This window comes from Saccopteryx leptura, chromosome 1 (genome assembly GCF_036850995.1).
Source record: "Saccopteryx leptura isolate mSacLep1 chromosome 1, mSacLep1_pri_phased_curated, whole genome shotgun sequence".
NCBI classification, from domain to species: domain Eukaryota; kingdom Metazoa; phylum Chordata; class Mammalia; order Chiroptera; family Emballonuridae; genus Saccopteryx; species Saccopteryx leptura.
The window spans coordinates 292,124,791-292,141,835 of record NC_089503.1 but is presented as its reverse complement, the minus strand read 5'-3'; the positions used below and the strand labels follow the sequence as shown (position 1 = coordinate 292,141,835).

The 17,045-nt window shown below is 40.6% G+C and overlaps 1 protein-coding gene and 1 non-coding gene across 2 annotated transcripts in view; one reads left to right on the top strand and one right to left on the bottom strand.

Moving 5' to 3' along the window:
- The first annotated feature begins 2,534 nt into the window (after positions 1 to 2,534).
- POLR3B (RNA polymerase III subunit B) overlaps positions 2,535 to 17,045 on the top strand; it is a 136,037-nt gene continuing 121,526 nt past the window's right edge. The window contains exons 1-5 of the mRNA XM_066356055.1: positions 2,535 to 2,691; positions 7,144 to 7,176; positions 11,238 to 11,294; positions 11,375 to 11,439; positions 14,551 to 14,626. Coding sequence (XP_066212152.1) covers positions 2,620 to 2,691; positions 7,144 to 7,176; positions 11,238 to 11,294; positions 11,375 to 11,439; positions 14,551 to 14,626 — 303 coding nt within the window. The 5' untranslated portion in view covers positions 2,535 to 2,619. The remainder of the gene's footprint in view (positions 2,692 to 7,143; positions 7,177 to 11,237; positions 11,295 to 11,374; positions 11,440 to 14,550; positions 14,627 to 17,045) is intronic.
- LOC136390203 (U6 spliceosomal RNA) lies at positions 12,339 to 12,445 on the bottom strand. Its single transcript, XR_010748635.1, has one exon. It is a non-coding gene; the product is annotated as a U6 spliceosomal RNA (small nuclear RNA).

The following is a 17,045-nucleotide window of genomic DNA, read 5'->3' as shown; positions in this document are numbered from 1 at the left end:
TGATTCTCAAAGTGTGATCACCTGGGAACTTATTAGAAATGTAAATATGCAGACCCAAGACAAAAACTACCAAATCAGAAAGCTGAGGTTGTTTTAACAAGCTCTCCAGGTGAGGCAGTCTAAAGTTTGGGAACCACTTTGACAGCAGGAAGCCAAGAAGACTTAGGAACAGAAAGCCAAAACATTTAAGCCAACCCTGACATCTCTTTTCTCAAAAAAATTACTTCATGGCCCTGGCTAGTTGGCTCAGCGGTAGAGCATCGGCTCGGCGTGTGGAAGTCCTGGGTTCGATTCCCGGTCAGGGCACACAGGAAAAGCGCCCATCTGCTTCTCCACCCTTCCTCCTCTCCTTCTTATCTTTCTTCCCTTCCCGCAGCCGAGGCTCCATTGGAGCAAAGTTAGCCTGGGTGCTGAGGATGGCTCCATGGCCTCCGCCTCAAGCACTAGAATGGCTCTGGCCACAACGGAGCAACACTCCAGATGGGCAGAGCATTACTCCCTGGTGGGCTTGCTGGGTGGGACCCAGTGGGGTGCATGCGGGAGTCTGACTGCCTTCCCACTTCTAACTTCAGAAAAATACAAAAAAATAATCACTTCACAGTCCCTTCCAGACTAGATTCTAAATAGGTTGCTCTCTGCTAATTCATGAGAATAATACAAAAGTGTATCTGTCCCTAAGCAAAGTGTAAAATCCTGAGCAAGAATTCTTTTTTTCTTTCCTTTCTCCTCTTACTTTCAGAAATCAGTAAAATACTTAGAAGATACAGACATTCAAAATTACTTGAAGTAGCTAATTCAGCAATTAGACTAACCTGGGTCAAGGTCTGTACATTCATGAGGAAATGACAAATATATATTTAACAGATTTTTATAATTTATTGTAGTAAAACACACATTAAGTTTACCATTTTAATCATTTTAACTATCTATTCCAGGGGCTGTATGTTCACATTGTTGTGCAACCATCACCATCATCCATATCCAGAACTTCTGCATCTTCCTAAAGTGAAACTCCTTACCCACTAAACAATACGGTTGGTATCTCTTGTTTTGTTTTACCCAATGGGATTTTTTCCTTATAGATTTGTATAAGTTCATTTTAAACTAGGGATACCAAGTCTTTGTCTTTTGTCAACTTGTGTTTCTAAAAACTCTATTCATGGTGATTTTTAAAAATCTGTTCAGAAATTTAATTTTTTTTCATAGAATTCTAAAACTTTGATTAGAATTATATTATTAAATCTATGAATTTCTGACTATTGCCTTGATGGCCCTCATCATCACACGTTATGAATAAATTCACTTGCATTTTCTTCTAAAGTTTTGTTAACATTTAAATATTTCATCCATACAGAATTTACTTTTTTTCCTAAATGGCTAATCAGCTCTTCCAACATCGTTTACTGGATAACCTATCTTTTCCTTGATTTGAACTGTCACCTTTGACCTGTGGTGGCGCAGCGGATGGAACGTCAACCTGGAAATGCTGAGGTCGCCGGTTCGAAACCCTGGGCTTGCCTGGTCAAGGCACATATGGGAGTTGATGCTTCCAGCTCCTCCCCCCCTTCTCTCTCTCTGTCTCTCCTCTCTCTGTCTCTCTCCTTTCTAAAATGAATAAATAAATAAATAATTAAAAAAAAAAAAAGAAATGTCACCTTTTCATACTAAAGTTCTCCTTGTGCTGATATTTATTCCTGGACCTTACCTCCAGTCCTTTTAGAATTGAACTGTCCTGTGAGTTAATACCACCTCGCTATGGTTATTTTATAATAGTTGAATAATATTCTATTCACATACACGCACTATATTTTTATTTTTTATTTATGTATTTTTTTTTTTTTACAGAGAGAGGAATAGATAGAGACAGACAAGAAGGGAGAGAGATGAGAAGCAATTCTTCACTGAAGCTCCTTAGTTGTTCATTGATTGCTTTCTCATATGTGCCTTGACCGTGGGGACCCAAGTGACCCCTTGCTCAAGCCAGCGACCCTGGGCTCAAGCTGGTGAGCTTTGCTCAAACCATAAGAACCCGGGTCCAAGCTGGCGAGCTCTGGGTTTCGAACTTCGGTCCTCCCAAATCCCAGTCCGACATTCTATCCTCTGCGCCACCGCCTGGTCAGGCCGTGCACCGTATTTTTCTTAAAACCACTCTCCCTTACTAAGCATTTGGCAAATTTCCTATTTAAATATACTATACAACGTGTCGTTTTGGACTGACTGAATTACGTGAGCTCTCTGTCTCGGTGGTTCAAGTTGCTTAAATTACTCGTTTACCCCTTTCTCTTAATTATTTTTAAAATTACAACCAATATGCTCTATTGGTCTCAATTACAGGATATCTGGCAATGAACCTGTCCTCCGAAGTTTAGGGTTGTTCGGGCGAGACCTCCAAACGACACCAAGGGGCGCAGTTTCCCAACTTCGACTCAGCCACATCCGGGTTCCACCCCGGGAGCAGGCCGGGAGCAGGCGGAACCTTTCTGTTGCGCCTTCACTCAACCTGCGCGGCGGGGAACGTTTAGGCACGCGCACGCCTGTCTACGGGTACAGCTACTTCCTTCAGGCAGCGAAGGCTGGTGTGTGAGGCTTCTGTTTGCTTTTTCCTTCATCGAGAGCAGTATGGACATGCTTGCGGAGGAATTTGGGAACCTGACCGCGGAGCAGCTGGCTGCGCCGATATCAACTGTAGAGGTGAAGGCCAAGCACGCGAATAAAGGAAGGGGCAGAGACGCATCCTTGGGAGGCGGTACCCGGATAGCTCTCGCCCCAGAACGGGGCGGGCCGCAGCTTCTGCGCATGCTCAGGTCTCCACACGGCGAGTTGTTCTTTCCCCACCCGGCTGCCGTTTGCCGGTGTGCCGCAGTTTAGCGGCACGGGACGAGCTCTCGCGTTGGGCCCTTCCTTGCATTCATGTGTGTGGAGAAGATTGCCCTCGGGTCCATCTTTGGTGGACATATTCCATCTTTGCGAGCTTATAGAGGATACTGATGCTCAGGCAGCTTAGGCCTCTTTCGTGAAGTCCCATAGCTGGCTGTAGTGGTAAAACCACATTGACTCAGTGCCAGGCTAGTTATCTCCCATTTCGCCCTGGAATTCAAGTTTAGACTGCAGGCGTATTTTAAGCGCCCTGAACATTTACTCAGAATTCTGCATAGGTGTTTTCTGAGAAATAGCCCCATAGCTTTAGACAGGTTATCAGAGGTTAAGGATAACTGCTCTACAGGGAGCAGCTGCCCGGTGAAGTTCAGCTGTTGACATGCTTTTATTTTCTAATATCATAACCTTTCAGGGCCCCAGAATCGTAATTGGCATGGAATGGGAATCCAGAGAAACGAGTCTTGGAAAGATAGGGGAGCGATTTCAGGTCTAGAGAACAGGACACTTGAACCCCGGTAGTTTTTGAGGAACTCAGATAAGTCCTAGAGTGAAGGAGAGGGGAGGAGAGATGAAAGAGGGGTAGGTACAAGTCCTGCTTATGGAATGTTTTGCTAGACATCTGCAGGAGGAGTGAGGTGCTGTCGAAGAGTTTCAGCAGGAAAGTGACATGATCAGTGAACTTTGGTGGGATTATAAGAACCTCTTTATAGTCATTGGCTGATTAATGAGATCGAGTTACTATTGTCAGTCCATCAGATCCAATCTACGAGTGTCTGCAATAAATACACTGCTAGTCATTATCAGGAGGTAATAGTAAGGGCCAACACTTAATGAGTACTGTGTGTCAGGCTCTGTTGTAAACCTAACATGCATTATGGTGTTTAATTCTCTGAAATAAGTACTATTTCCACTACGTTTTGCCAGGGAATACAGGAGGCCCAGAGAGGTTAAATAACCCAGTGTCAGAAGGTTGATCAGCAGCTGATCTGGAACTTGTACTCTGGCAGTCTGACTAGTCTTCATCCTTCGCTGCTGACTGGCCTGCTTTTCCATACAGCTAAAGAAATAAGCCTAAAAGATTGTTACTTCTTGCACAAGCATGAAGAAACTAAAACCACAATTCCAGTCTTCTGACTCAGGAATGACATTTCTTCCTGACCTTCTGTGTCCAATCTTCCATCCGTCCTATACTAAAATCTGGAACTTCATTCAGCTGTTCTCCAAGTCTGAACCTCTGTTATCTCTTACTTCCTAGGCTCCTAACTTCTCTTGTTCCTATCTGTTCTCTGCTCCATGGCCAGAGCCATCAGTTTAAACATGCAAATATGATTGTGTTGCTATGTCTGTTCAGTTTCTTCAATCTCTGCCTATAGGGCAAAATCTAGTGTTTACTATGTTTATAAGACCTTCTTCAGTCTGGCCACTGATAGCTTTCCCAGCCTCTTTCTCCCTCACCCTCTCCCCTCCTTCACTACCTGTGTTTCTACTCTTCTTATAAAGTTCCTTTGATCTTTCTCTCATTCCTCTTTGTAGATTTATATGCAATAAAATGCAGGAGTACTGAGTGTTCTATTACATTAGTTCTGACAGTTGTGTATTCCCAAATAACTACCACCCAAATCAAGACGTAAAACATTTCCATCACCCCAGAAAGTTACCTTTCAGTCTGTCTTCACCACCACCTCCATCTTTTTTTTTCCTTCAGTGAGAGGAGGGGAGGCAGAGACAGACTCCTGCATGCGCCCCAACCGGGATCCACTCCACAAGCCCACTAGGGGGCGATGCTCTGTCCATCTAGGGGGTTGCTCCTTTGCTCAGCAGCTGAGCTCTTCGGGGCAGAAGCCATAGAGCCATCCTCAGCTCCTGGGGGCCAAATTGCACCAACTGCAGGAGTGGGGGAGAAATGAAAGGGGGAAGAATGGAGAAGCAGATGGATGCCTCTCCTGTGTGCCCTGACTAGAATCAAACCTGGGACATCCACACACTGGGCTGATGCTCTACCACTGAACCAACCAGCCTGGGCCCCATCTTTTGATTCCTATCATAGATTAGTTTTGCTGGACTTTCTCTCTTTTTTTTTAAGGTTTTTTTTTTTATTTATTTATTTTTTTGTATTTTTCTGAAGCTGGAAACGGGGAGAGACAGTCAGACAGACTCCTGCATGCGCCCGACCAGGATCCACCCGGCGATGCTCTGCCCGCCAGGGGGCGATGCTCTGCCCCTCCGGGGCATCGCTCTGTTGCAACCAGAGCCACTCTAGCGCCTGGGGCAGAGGCCAAGGAGCAATCCCCAGCGCCCGGGCCATCTTTGCTCCAATGGAGCCTCCCTGCGGGAGAGGAAGAGAGAGACAGAGAGGAAGGAGAGGGGGAGGGGTGGAGAAGCAGATGGGCACTTCTCCTGTGTGCCCTGGCCAGGAATCGAACCCGGGACTTCTGCACGCCAGGCCAACGCTCTACCACTGAGCAAACTGGCCAGGGCTTTTTTTTAAGTTTTAAAGACTTAATTTTATTTAGAGATTTTAGGTTCACGGTGAAATTGAGAGAGGAAGGTACAGAGATTTCTTATATACCCCTTGCCCCCACCTCACTTTTTTCTTGAAAAATGTTTTTACTGCCTGCCTGGTGGTGGTGCAGAAGGTAGAGCACCAACCTGGAATGCTGAGGTCACTGGATAGAGTACAGCTCATAGGCTTGAGCATAGGATCATCCATATGATCCCAAAGGTTGCCAGCTTGAGCCCAATGGTCACTGGTTTGAGCCCAAAGTTGCTGGCTTGAGCAAGGGGTTTCTGGCTCAGCTTGAGCCCAAGGTCCGATCCCCAGTTGAGGCACAAGAAGCAATCAATGCACAACTAAAGTGAAAGCAACTATGAGTTGATGCTTCTTTCTCTCTCTCAAAAAAGAAAAAATGTTTTTACTTTCTTTGGTTGTCTCCTTCTTTCCTTGGCCTCTTTCTTTTTCCTTAGTTCACTTTGCTAGATCTGCTTTCTGTTCCTCATCTCTAAATATTGGAATGTTCTTATTCTTCATGGAACCCTTCTCCATCTACACTCAGGCAGTCTCATCCATTATGTGGCTATAATTTCCATCCATTTGCTGATCTCTTCCTAATTTATCTCCAGGCTACCCAAGTTCCAAACTTCTGTTTGTTGTCTTATTTCAAATCTCCAGCTGAATGTCCAGTGGGTATCTCAAAACTTAGCATGCCCCCAACCAAACTCCTGATGGCTCCTCCCACACTTTGAACCTGTTGCTCTGACAGCATCCCTGCTTCTTCATCTCCATATATGGCAACTCTAAGGGGTCATTCTTAAGTCCTCTTTCTCTCAGTCTCTATCTAATCTACTATCAAGTCCTTTGGCTTGAATTTCACATTGTGTCTCCTAGCTAATATAACAATTTCTCACTACCTGTACTATTATCAGCTTGGAGTATTGCAATAAACTCTTAAAGGATCTTCCTGTTTCTAACCTTGTCTGTTCTCAACCCAGCAGTTCAACTTATTATTTTAACTGATCCAGTTAAAATGAGTCACATCATCATGTCACTCTTGTTCAAAAAATTCCATTGCTTTTCATGCCAGAGTGCAAGTCAAAAGTTTCATTGTTGCTGCAGGGTCTTACGTAATTCTCAGGCTCTTATTCAGAAACAGTATATTTTGCTTTAGATTCAGTTCTACCGATCTGTCAGGTTTTTCATTAACAGTTTAGATGCCATTCATGAAGAGTCTTATCATGGTAGACTACTTACAACCTCAGCAGAATATAAATAGAAAGCCTAAGAACACAAGAAGTGTGGAGGTTTGCACCTCTTTAATGTAGAAGGTGAACACTATATGTGCTCTGAGATGAGCTCTTGACCATGCACTAGCTGATAGAAAATGGGAGAGAGAAAGAAGTTGAGAGATCTGGCTTTTCCACCACTCTGAAACTTACTGTCCCTTTCTCAAACTGGCAAAGCTGCTTACTCAGGAAGTGGCCTGAAAATAAAGTGCTTGGAATCTTGAGTCATTAAGAAGATACTAAATTATATTCTATTTAAGAAACTGGTATATGTGTGTATACATGTATTTGTATGCACGAATGTACGTACACACCTATATGATCTTCATAAAAGTGGTTACCATATAAAAATTGTTCTTTTAGTTTTGATTTACTTTCTTTTGCTTATTGTGATAAAGTGTGTCATTTTTGGTACATTAAAATAACTTATAAAAATGTTGTAATTGTTAGCATACATCCTGACACTCTTACTGTTTTGATTCACAGGAAAAATGGAGGCTGCTTCCAGCATTTTTAAAGGTAATGAACATTTAGTAATAAACATTAGGTATTTTTCTGATGAAAAGTCAAGAAATAAGCCTTTTTTAAAGGTTAAAATGTTATCACCAACATGTTGTTTGACTATGTACAATTATGTACATTGTTAGGTTTGGGAAATATAAGGAATTAGAAGGCAGTATCCCTTCCTATAAGGTGCTAGTTAAGAGAGTAGTTACCTAATTTTAGAGATAGCATGCAGATGAATAATACAAACCAGGTGCTGTTGGCAAAAGAGTAATGCCTCAGGTGGTCAGAGAGGGTCTCCCAAATGAGATGAGACATAAACTGTATCTTAAGAGCTAAGGAAGCCCCGTTTAGTTGGCTTAGTGGCTAGAGCCTCTGCTCTTAGTGTGCAGTCCTGGGTTCAATCCCTGGCTGCCCCGGGTTTGATCCCTGGTCAGGGCACCCATGAGAAGCAACCATCTGTTTTTCTTCTCCCTCTCCCCCTTTTCTCTCTCTTACCTTCTCACAACCAGTGGCTTAATTGGTTCAAGTGTGGGCCCAGGCACTGATGATAGTTCAGTTGGTCTGAGCATCGGCCCTAGGCAGGAGTTGCTGGGTGGATCCCGGTTGGGCACATGCAGGAGTCTGTCTGTCTCAATATCTCCCCTCCTCTCACTTAAAAAAAAATAAGAAAAGATTTAACTCAGCTGAAAGATAGGATCTAAAGAATGACTTTAATAAAGGTGCTCAAGAGGAGCCTTCAAAGAGTCTACAGAAAACAGTGGCTGTAATGAAATTACAGAAATCTGGTTGTAATGGATGAGTGGATAGCAGAGGAACTGCTACAGATAGATTGATGAAGTCCTTCAATTCATTTTTAAGGGGCTTGTGCTAAGAAGCAGGGGTTCCACAATGAGACACTACTTGGCACTCACTAGGATGAAGTGATGAAGATGTGGAGAATTGGAACTTTTATACTCTACTGGAGGGAATGTAAATTTTGCAGCTACTTTGGACAACAGCCTGGCAGTTTCCCAAATGGTTAAATATAGGGTATTTACTTGTAGGTATTTACTCAAGAGAAGTGAAAACATATGTCCATGCAAAAACTTGTGTACATGTATTCATAGTAGCATTATTTGTAATAGCCCCAAAGTGGAAACAACCCGAAGGAACATCAACAGAGGCATGAATAAGTAAAATATAGTATATTCATACAATGGAATATTTGGCAATCAAAATAAATCAAGTGCTGGTACATACTACCACATGGATAAATTTTGAAAGCATGTGTTAAATGAAAGAATGGAGACTTGAAAAATGAGTAGAGTTTTGAATGACTTAGTTCTATGTTATAAGCAGAGGAGAGAGTCCTGGGAGATGGAGCTGGGGAAGCTTTCAGGGCTGATCAGATTTCTGATCAGATTTGAAGCTATTTTAAAAATTGTGGCTGTTTTTCTAATAGTGGGAAACTTGAAGTATCTTTAAGTGGAGGAGGGGTGTGCTTGACTTAGTAACTTTTTTTTTTTTTTTTTTTTAGTAAAGATTAAAATTACCTTTTGAGTTGAACCAGTAATGAGGGAGTTCTTGCCCTCTGTACATTGGTCAAACTGTTCAGCACATCATCAGTGAGTTCAGGGTGCCTGTGTTAAGGGGAAACACTAGTAAATTGGAGCACGTCTGGGCACAGCCCTGCTGAGTGGTCTAGAAGGTGTGAATGTGAGAAATAGTTGAAGGGTGTTTTCAGCTTGGAAGTGAGAACAAGAGAGAGAGACATGATAACTAAATAGACTGTCGAACAGGCATTTTTTCCAGAAGAGACTATTAAGTCCAATGGGTGGTCAACTTGCAGAAGGTAGACCTCAGATCTTTATAAGGTTAAATGTTTTCCCCTGACAGTCAGGACTGCTTCAAAAACTGGGATGGTTGATTGTTTTGTAAGCCAATGGTATTCCCCAATAAGGAAGTGTAATTAAAGCAAAAATTTCATAATTATCCATGTCAGGAAGGTTCTAGAAGTGCTGAACTGATTGTGTTTGAATATAAATGTAAAGAAAAGGAACACATACAGTCCTTTTACATCTTAGGATTTGGGAGTCTGTGTGTTTTTTAATTCACTGTGTCCCATAGTAGCACGCACCACTACACGTGTGCAGTCGTTACTGACTTCAGAGAGGAAAGGAAGTCTCCCTGCTAGCTGGTATCTGATCTTAGGGTCCCTGAGTTTCCCCTGCTTTCAATTTCAAATACAAGTATTTTCTTAATAAAGATTCTTATTTGTTGTGACCTTAGGTCGATGGAGGATTAAGGAAAACACAAAGACAGAGTTTGGGCCAGGTGGGACATTGTGCTCTGATGGAGATACAATGAACCTGAGCCTGGAAAACCGGTTTATTTTATATGCTTAAACAAAAGGGTATTGGGCTGGGGGGGTGGAGGTGATAACTATGTAACACTTTATCCTACAAGCATATTGGAACACCCTGAGCCTGCAGTAGCACTGTGTGCTTGCCGCCCTGTGTTTGTGGTCAGTACCACATATAGCCCTCAGGTTGTTTTAGTAACCTTGCCCTGCCAGGTCACTCAAGGCCAAGCAGGCCCCTTCCTCTACTCTCAGCTGTACGTAGGCTGGACGCATTCAGACGCAGTGACTCTACACTTATTCCCCCCACCCTGTTCTTCTATAAAGTGATATGAAAGACCAGTTTGGATGTGTGAAAATCATAAAATTGCCAGGTAGGAGAAAAATAAAAAAGTGAATAGGCATTGTCTGAGAGTGAAGAGATGATGCTCAATTGCTGTATTTTTTTTAATTCAAAGGATGAAATAAAAAGAAAATTCAAAGGATGCAGAGAAAATGCTACCAAATTTATTAGCTTATGGGGCATGATTAAGTATATAGTCGTTCCTCGCCATATCATAGTTCACTTTTCATGGTCTCCTGTATCGTGGATTTTTAAATTGTATATATCTAATTTTGTATCACGGATTTTTTACTATATCACAGGATCTTGCGGTATATGGGTATTTTTATATATAGTGTGTCTGTAAAGTCATGGTGAACTTTTGACTGGTCACAGGAAAGCAACAAAAGATGATAGAAATGTGAAATCTGCACCAAATAAAAGGAAAACTCTCCCAGTTTCATACCTATTCAGTGCAGTTCGATGTGGGCTCACACACAGCTTTTTTAGGGCTCCTTAGGTAGCTATCCCATATAGCCTCTACAGACTCGTCACTGACTGATGGCCTACCAGAACGGGGTTTCTCCACCAAACTGCCGGTTTCCTTCAACTGCTTATCCCACCGAGTAATGTTATTCCTATGTGGTGGTGCTTCGTTATAAATGCGCCGATATTCACATTGCACTTTGGTCACGGATTCGAATTTAGCGAGCCACAGAACACACTGAACTTTCCTCTGTACCGTTCACATCTCGACTGGCATGGCTGTGGGCTGCTCCGCTGTATACACAGTGTTACATCATCATCTGTGCATGCGCACATGCTGCCACATCATCCTACAGAAACTGGGAAGGTTTTCCTTTTATTTGATGCAGATTTCACATTTCTATCATCTTTTGTTGCTTTCCTGTGACCGGTCAAAAGTGCACCATGACTTTACGGACACACTGTATTTTTATTTTAATTATTTCTGCAGTAAAATAAGCAAAATAAGTGTGGGAAAGGTTAATAACTGTGAGAAAAGTTTACAAGAGTGTGGGGAGGGTTTATAAAGCCCTAAAATATATGTAAATAACAAATATAAGATTGCTACTTCGCAGATTTTCGCCTATCGTGGGGGGTGCTGGAAACCCTAACCCCTGCAATAGACTAGGGACCACTATTCAAATGCTTATATCTTGAATTCTAGAAGTCAGGTTGCTTCTCAAGGAGGAAAATTTGTGGATGCCCTAATAAGATGGAGGAAAAATGAGTGAAGACACATAAATATAAAGTTTTACTAAACAAAATTTATGGATTTTTTTTCTCATTTTGGTTTTGAGAAAAGGTTGATGATTACCTATGATTAGAGTCTATTCTATAATCTGCTAACCTACTTTTGTTGCTAATTCACTGTATCCCCTTTTTATTTAGGTGAAAGGCCTTGTGAAACAGCATATAGATTCATTCAACTATTTTATTAATGTAGAGGTAAGCATCAGATCTTAGAACTGGATGTAGCTAAGAATCGAAAACTAGAGTCTTTCCTAATGCTACCCTTTCCACTGCAGATAAAGAAGATCATGAAAGCCAATGAAAAGGTTACAAGTGATGCTGACCCCATGTGGTACTTAAAGTAAGGAATCAACTGCTCTTGATTGCTCTTCTGATAATAGCTAACATTTTTTAAACTGTGTGTAGTTGTGCCTGATCAGTGGTGGCGCAATGGATAGAGCGTCGACCTGGGACACTGAGGCACTAGGTTCAAAACTGAGAGGTCGCTTGCTTGCGTCCGGGCTCATCTGGCTTGAGCACAGGCTTACCAGCTTAAGTGTGGGGTTGCCAGCTTGAGTGTGTGATCATCAACATGATCCCAAGGTCTGTGGGTTGAGCAGGGGGTCACTGGCTTGGCTTGAAACCCCCAGTTAAGGCTTGTATGAGAAGCAATCAATGAACAACTAAAGTGGCGCGACTACTAGTTCATGCTTCTTATCTCTCTCCCTTCCTACCTGTCTCAAGAAAAATAAATAAGTAAATAAATAAAGTGAATGTAGTTGCTATCAAAACTTTTAAATATGCTTAATAAGTTATTATCAAGTGTTCAGTGTTTAATTGGTAATCTAATTATAACATGCAGCATTATGATTAAGAAATTACTAAAATTATTAGGCCTTAAAGTTTTTTAAAACAATTTTAGACTTAGAGAAAAATTATGTAAATAGTACAGTGTTCCCATTTTATCCTTTACCCAGCTTTAGCTAATATTAACATCTTACATTATTATAGCACAATTACAAAACCTGGAAATTAGCATTTATATAACACTATCAACAATCCATAGATTGTATTTAGTTTTCTCACTAACATCCTTTTTCTGGTCCAGGATTCAGTTCAGGACCCCTGAATTTAATTGTTTAATTGTCATGTCTCCTTATTCTCCTTCAGTCTGTGACAGTTCCTTAAGTCTTCTTGGTCTTTCATGACTTTGACACTTTTGAAGAATTCTGGTCAGTTGTTTGTTTGTTGTTGTTGTTTTTAAATATGGAACGCTTCACAAATTTGCATGTCATCCTTGCACAGGGGCCATGCTAATCTTCTCTGTATCGTTCCAATTTCAGTATATGTGCTGACGAAGCGAGCACTGGTCAGTTGTTTTGTAGACAGTCCTTTGATTAGTGTTTGTATGTTTATTCATTATTAGATTGGATTATGCATTTTTGGCAAGAATGCCACAGAAGTGACATTTTGTTCCCTTCTTAGGAAACATTTTTTTTTTTTATGACAGAGAATGGGGCAGAAAGACAGGAAGAGAGAGAGACGAGAAGCATTAATTCTTTGTTGCGGCACCTTAGTTGTTGATTGATTGCTTTCTCATATGTGCCTTGACGAGGGGGCACAGCAGAGTGAGTGATCCCTTGCTCAAGCCAGTGACTTTGGGCTCAAGCTGGTGAGCCTTGCTCAAACCAGATGAGCCCACTCTCAAGCTGGAGACCTCGGGGTTTTGAACCTGGGTCCTCCATGTCCCAGTCCAATGCTCTATCCACTGCACCACCGCCTGGTCAGGCTGTTCCCTTCTTACTGTATCATTTCAGGGGGTACCGATATCAAAGTATTGTAGTACTGGTGATTTTAACTTTGTTCATTTCATGAAAGTGGTATGGTCCCGGTGTCCCCACTGTAGAGGTACTAGTTTTCCTTTTGTAGTTAATAAGTATATTATGGGGAGATCCTTTGAGACGATGCTAATATCTTGTTTTTCATCATATTTTATCTACTAATTTTAGTGTATGTTGATGGTTTTTACCTATAACAGTTAATACTGTGGTGTTTACCTAATGGTCTCTATTTCCATCATCCCTCTTAAATTAGTACTGTAATTTACTGTAAGGAAGAATATTTTCTTTCCCTCACATATTTATCTATAATTTTATTTATATCAATATAAACTCATGGATCTTGCTTTATTCTATGGATCATAATCCAGTATTATCATTATCTTATCAAATGGTCTCAGTTTGGCCATGGGAGTCTTGAAGTTGTCTCTTATGTCTTTTCAACACTCCTGTTAATTTTTGAGTACTGTGAGATGTGGTTCATCTGCTATTTTCCCTGGCCCAGCCTAAAATCAACCATTTCTACAAGGAACCTGTTTCCTTTTACTGGAGAATAGTATTTAGAAACCAAGATATGGATACTAAAGCTATAGCAGGCAGAGTTAGAAAACATATGTATGTGTTTACTGAATGCACACACACACATCTGTTTACATATCCTGTCCATTTTTATATATATTAAAAACCATGCATATAGATACCTCCAATTCTAATCCAACTCTACAGGACATATTCTAACCTTCCCTCCTTTCTTGTTTGTTAGTTCTGTGCCTGACATTGAGAAATCTGACTCTCATTTTCCACACTATAGTTACTTAACTTTTTCAATCCTGGAATATACATACAGTTGTTTCAGAATTGTGAAATCATACTCCTGTGAGAATGGTATCTAATTAGATCAAATCATTTGTATATTGCCTTTTTGTCTTTATAGTATTCAATCAAAAAAATGTTTTCTAAAGTTATTTAGAATTTAGATTAGTTATTTTCTTTTCCATCTTTTCAGTTATGTTATTCATTTGTAATACAGTAAAGTTTGCATTCCATTTTGGCTCGGTTCCCAACCTGCCATCCTGGTTGATTTTAATTATGCATTTATTTTCAGGGTATGTTGGAACATTATGGTTATAAGAATTATACCTATAAAAAAAGTCTATTCAGGATATTGTCACTTCCTTCCTAATTCTTTCCACACTGTTCCCAGGTACTTTCTGTAGGTAACCAATCTCATTAGTTTCTGCTTTCTTCTTCCTATATTTCTTTTGCACAAATAAGCATGTATATATATTTTCCCCTTATATCCTCTTCTTTCTTGCATAGCATACATAGATACTTTTTTTGCACTTTGCTTTTTTCATTAAGTATCATCTTTAGGGAGCTATGTTCATAGTATTTTTGTAAAGAGATTTACACTATTTTTTAAAAAGATAATCTGATAATATCTTTCCTCCTTTGTAAAGTTGTATGTACTATCACTTTAAGAAGTTCTCCAATTATAATTTTTAATTTGTTTGCCATCCTTAGCAAGGTAAGCATTTGTCAAAGCATAATTCTGTGTTTAGGAGGAAACTGTCCTGTTTGTTTATATGGTTTTTGGAGAAGTATAATTGGTAATAGAATAATTTGCTTTTTAGATATCTTAATATCTATGTTGGGCTTCCTGATGTTGAAGAAAGCTTCAATGTAACTAGACCAGTGTCCCCTCATGAGGTAATTTTTAACCTTACTTTAATTGAGTTTGTTTGCTTTAACTCAAAGGGTCTGTGCCTTTTATATATATTCTTAAAAGATGATTTTAAAACAGGTAAAAATATCTCTTAGGAGACAGATAACCAGTATAAACAAGCATATGTGTAATACCATACTATATTAGGAAACAATTCTGTACTAATTAGTCATTTAATCTTATTAACTTGCACTGCTATATAACTGTATCCTATTTATGTTCTGTTTCTAAGCATTTTAGTGGTATCCCGCGGCCCCTTGCTTGCCCCTTGTATCTAGGATGGTGCTGTTTATTGCAGAGGTTACTTACTGAGCATGTTTTTTTAGGATAAGCAGGTATTGTTTTGGGGGAGGATACCAAAGACTAGGAGCTCACAGTCTAATGGAAGGGATAGATGAAAAGAAATTTAAATAGCAGAATTTTAACTGAGATGCAGACAGAGGGTTATAGAACAGGCCTATTTATTGGCTTTTAACAGATACTAGACTTCTCTTCAAATTCTTTCACTTAATACCCAGAATTGGGAATTGAGTCAGGGAATAAAATTATTTTTGTGGACTTAATCTGGTTTGTATTAATATAAAGCTAAAATAGCAATTATGGAACATACCACAGGAATCTTTTAGTAAACAATTAAGGTGAAAGATAGTATGGTTGTTGTCTAAGTAAGGTTAAACAAGAAGTATGAACAAGTAACCAGACATTTTACTTAGCTAAATTTTAGTACTGCTTAATCACCAACTATTGATTGAACATTTATTTTGTGTTTCAACATTGAGGAATACACAAGAAATAAGACACATATCCTTCCTCAAGGAGCTCATACTCTTGTAGAAAGATTGAAATAACAAAACATGTGAAACAGAGACACCAGCAGTTTCATATTTTGAATGTCCGGGAGGTAGGTAAGACAAATATATGTGATTGTACTAAGTAGGAAGTGGTGAGGACTGTGGGATATTGGAAGGTATGTGCCTGCAACCATCAGCTTCTCTCCCCCTCACTCTCCCCTTGCTTTCACTCTTTGCTTCCATAGGTAGTGGCTTGATTGGTTTGAGTGTTGGCCCTGGGCACTGAGGATTGTTCAGTTGGTCTGGGTGCATCAGCCTCAGGTGCTGAGGATAGCTTGGTTGATTTGAGTATTGGCCCTAGGCAGGAGTTGCCAGGTGGGTCCTGGACAGGGTACATGTGGGAGTCTGCCTCCCCTCCCCTCCTCTTAAAAAAAAAATAAGTAAAAGAAAAAAAGAAGACTGAGGCCACAATTGTCATTATAATTATTGCTTCTGATGTTGAATAGGTATTATTATAATTAGAGAGGATGCAAAGATTTCTTGGAGAGATTTTGTCTCTTAGAGAGATGAGGGAGTAGGAGAGCAGATGGGTGGGTGGTCATGGTACCCTAAGCAGGACTGGTGTGGTACAGGTAATGCTGATTCTAGCAGCACTGTCCTATTCCTGTGATAAGAGAGAGACCAAAGGGGCCCTGGCTGGCTGGCTCAGTAGTAGAGTGTGGAAGTCCTGGGTTCGATTCCCGGCCAGGGCACATAGGAGAAGCATCCATCTGCTTCTCCACCCCTCCCCCTTTTCTTCCTCTCTTTCTCTTCCCTCCCGCAGCCAAGGCTCCATTGGAGCAAAGTTGGCCCCGGCGCTGAGGATGGCTGTATGGCCTCTGCCTCAGGTGCTAGAATGGCTCTGGTTGCAACAGAGGGATGCCCCAGATGGGCCGAGCATCGCCCCCTAGTAGGCATGCTGGGTGGATCCTGGTCAGGCACATGTGGGAGTCTGTCTCTCTGCTTCCCCACTTCTCACATCAGAAAAATAAAGAAAGAAAGAAAGAAGAGAGAGACCAAGGGGAACAGAGGGGGCCCATGGAGGTAGTTTGGGAGCCCATGGAGTAGGTTACAATTTTTGCATCTCTTGAATTTCATTTCTATTTGAAGGGATAAGTTTGTTAAAACCCACAAATGCTTGCCTGTTGTGGACATTACATTAGTTTTATTAATAAAAATGAGGTAATATTTATATAATACTCTGTATAAGGCACCATTTAAAAAATATATGTTTATACTCTTAGGGACTAAAATTATTCTTATTCCCATTTTACATAGGAGAAAAATGAGATGCAGAAAGTTATATAAAACTGAAGTACTAGAAACAGGAGTTGAGCACAGGCACCAGAGTCCAGACTGAACCACCACACCATCTTTAGTCTGGCCTGAAAAAGGGAGGAGGCTTGATCAATTTAATATAAAATATCAAATATTAAATAAATAATTTCTGTTGGTCAGTAATAGGAATATTTAATATTTACCTAAAGCACTATGATAAAGGCTAGGAAAGTTTAAATCTAACTATCTTTGGTTTAGTAGAAGCCAGAGAGATGATTGAGCTCCATAAATTGTA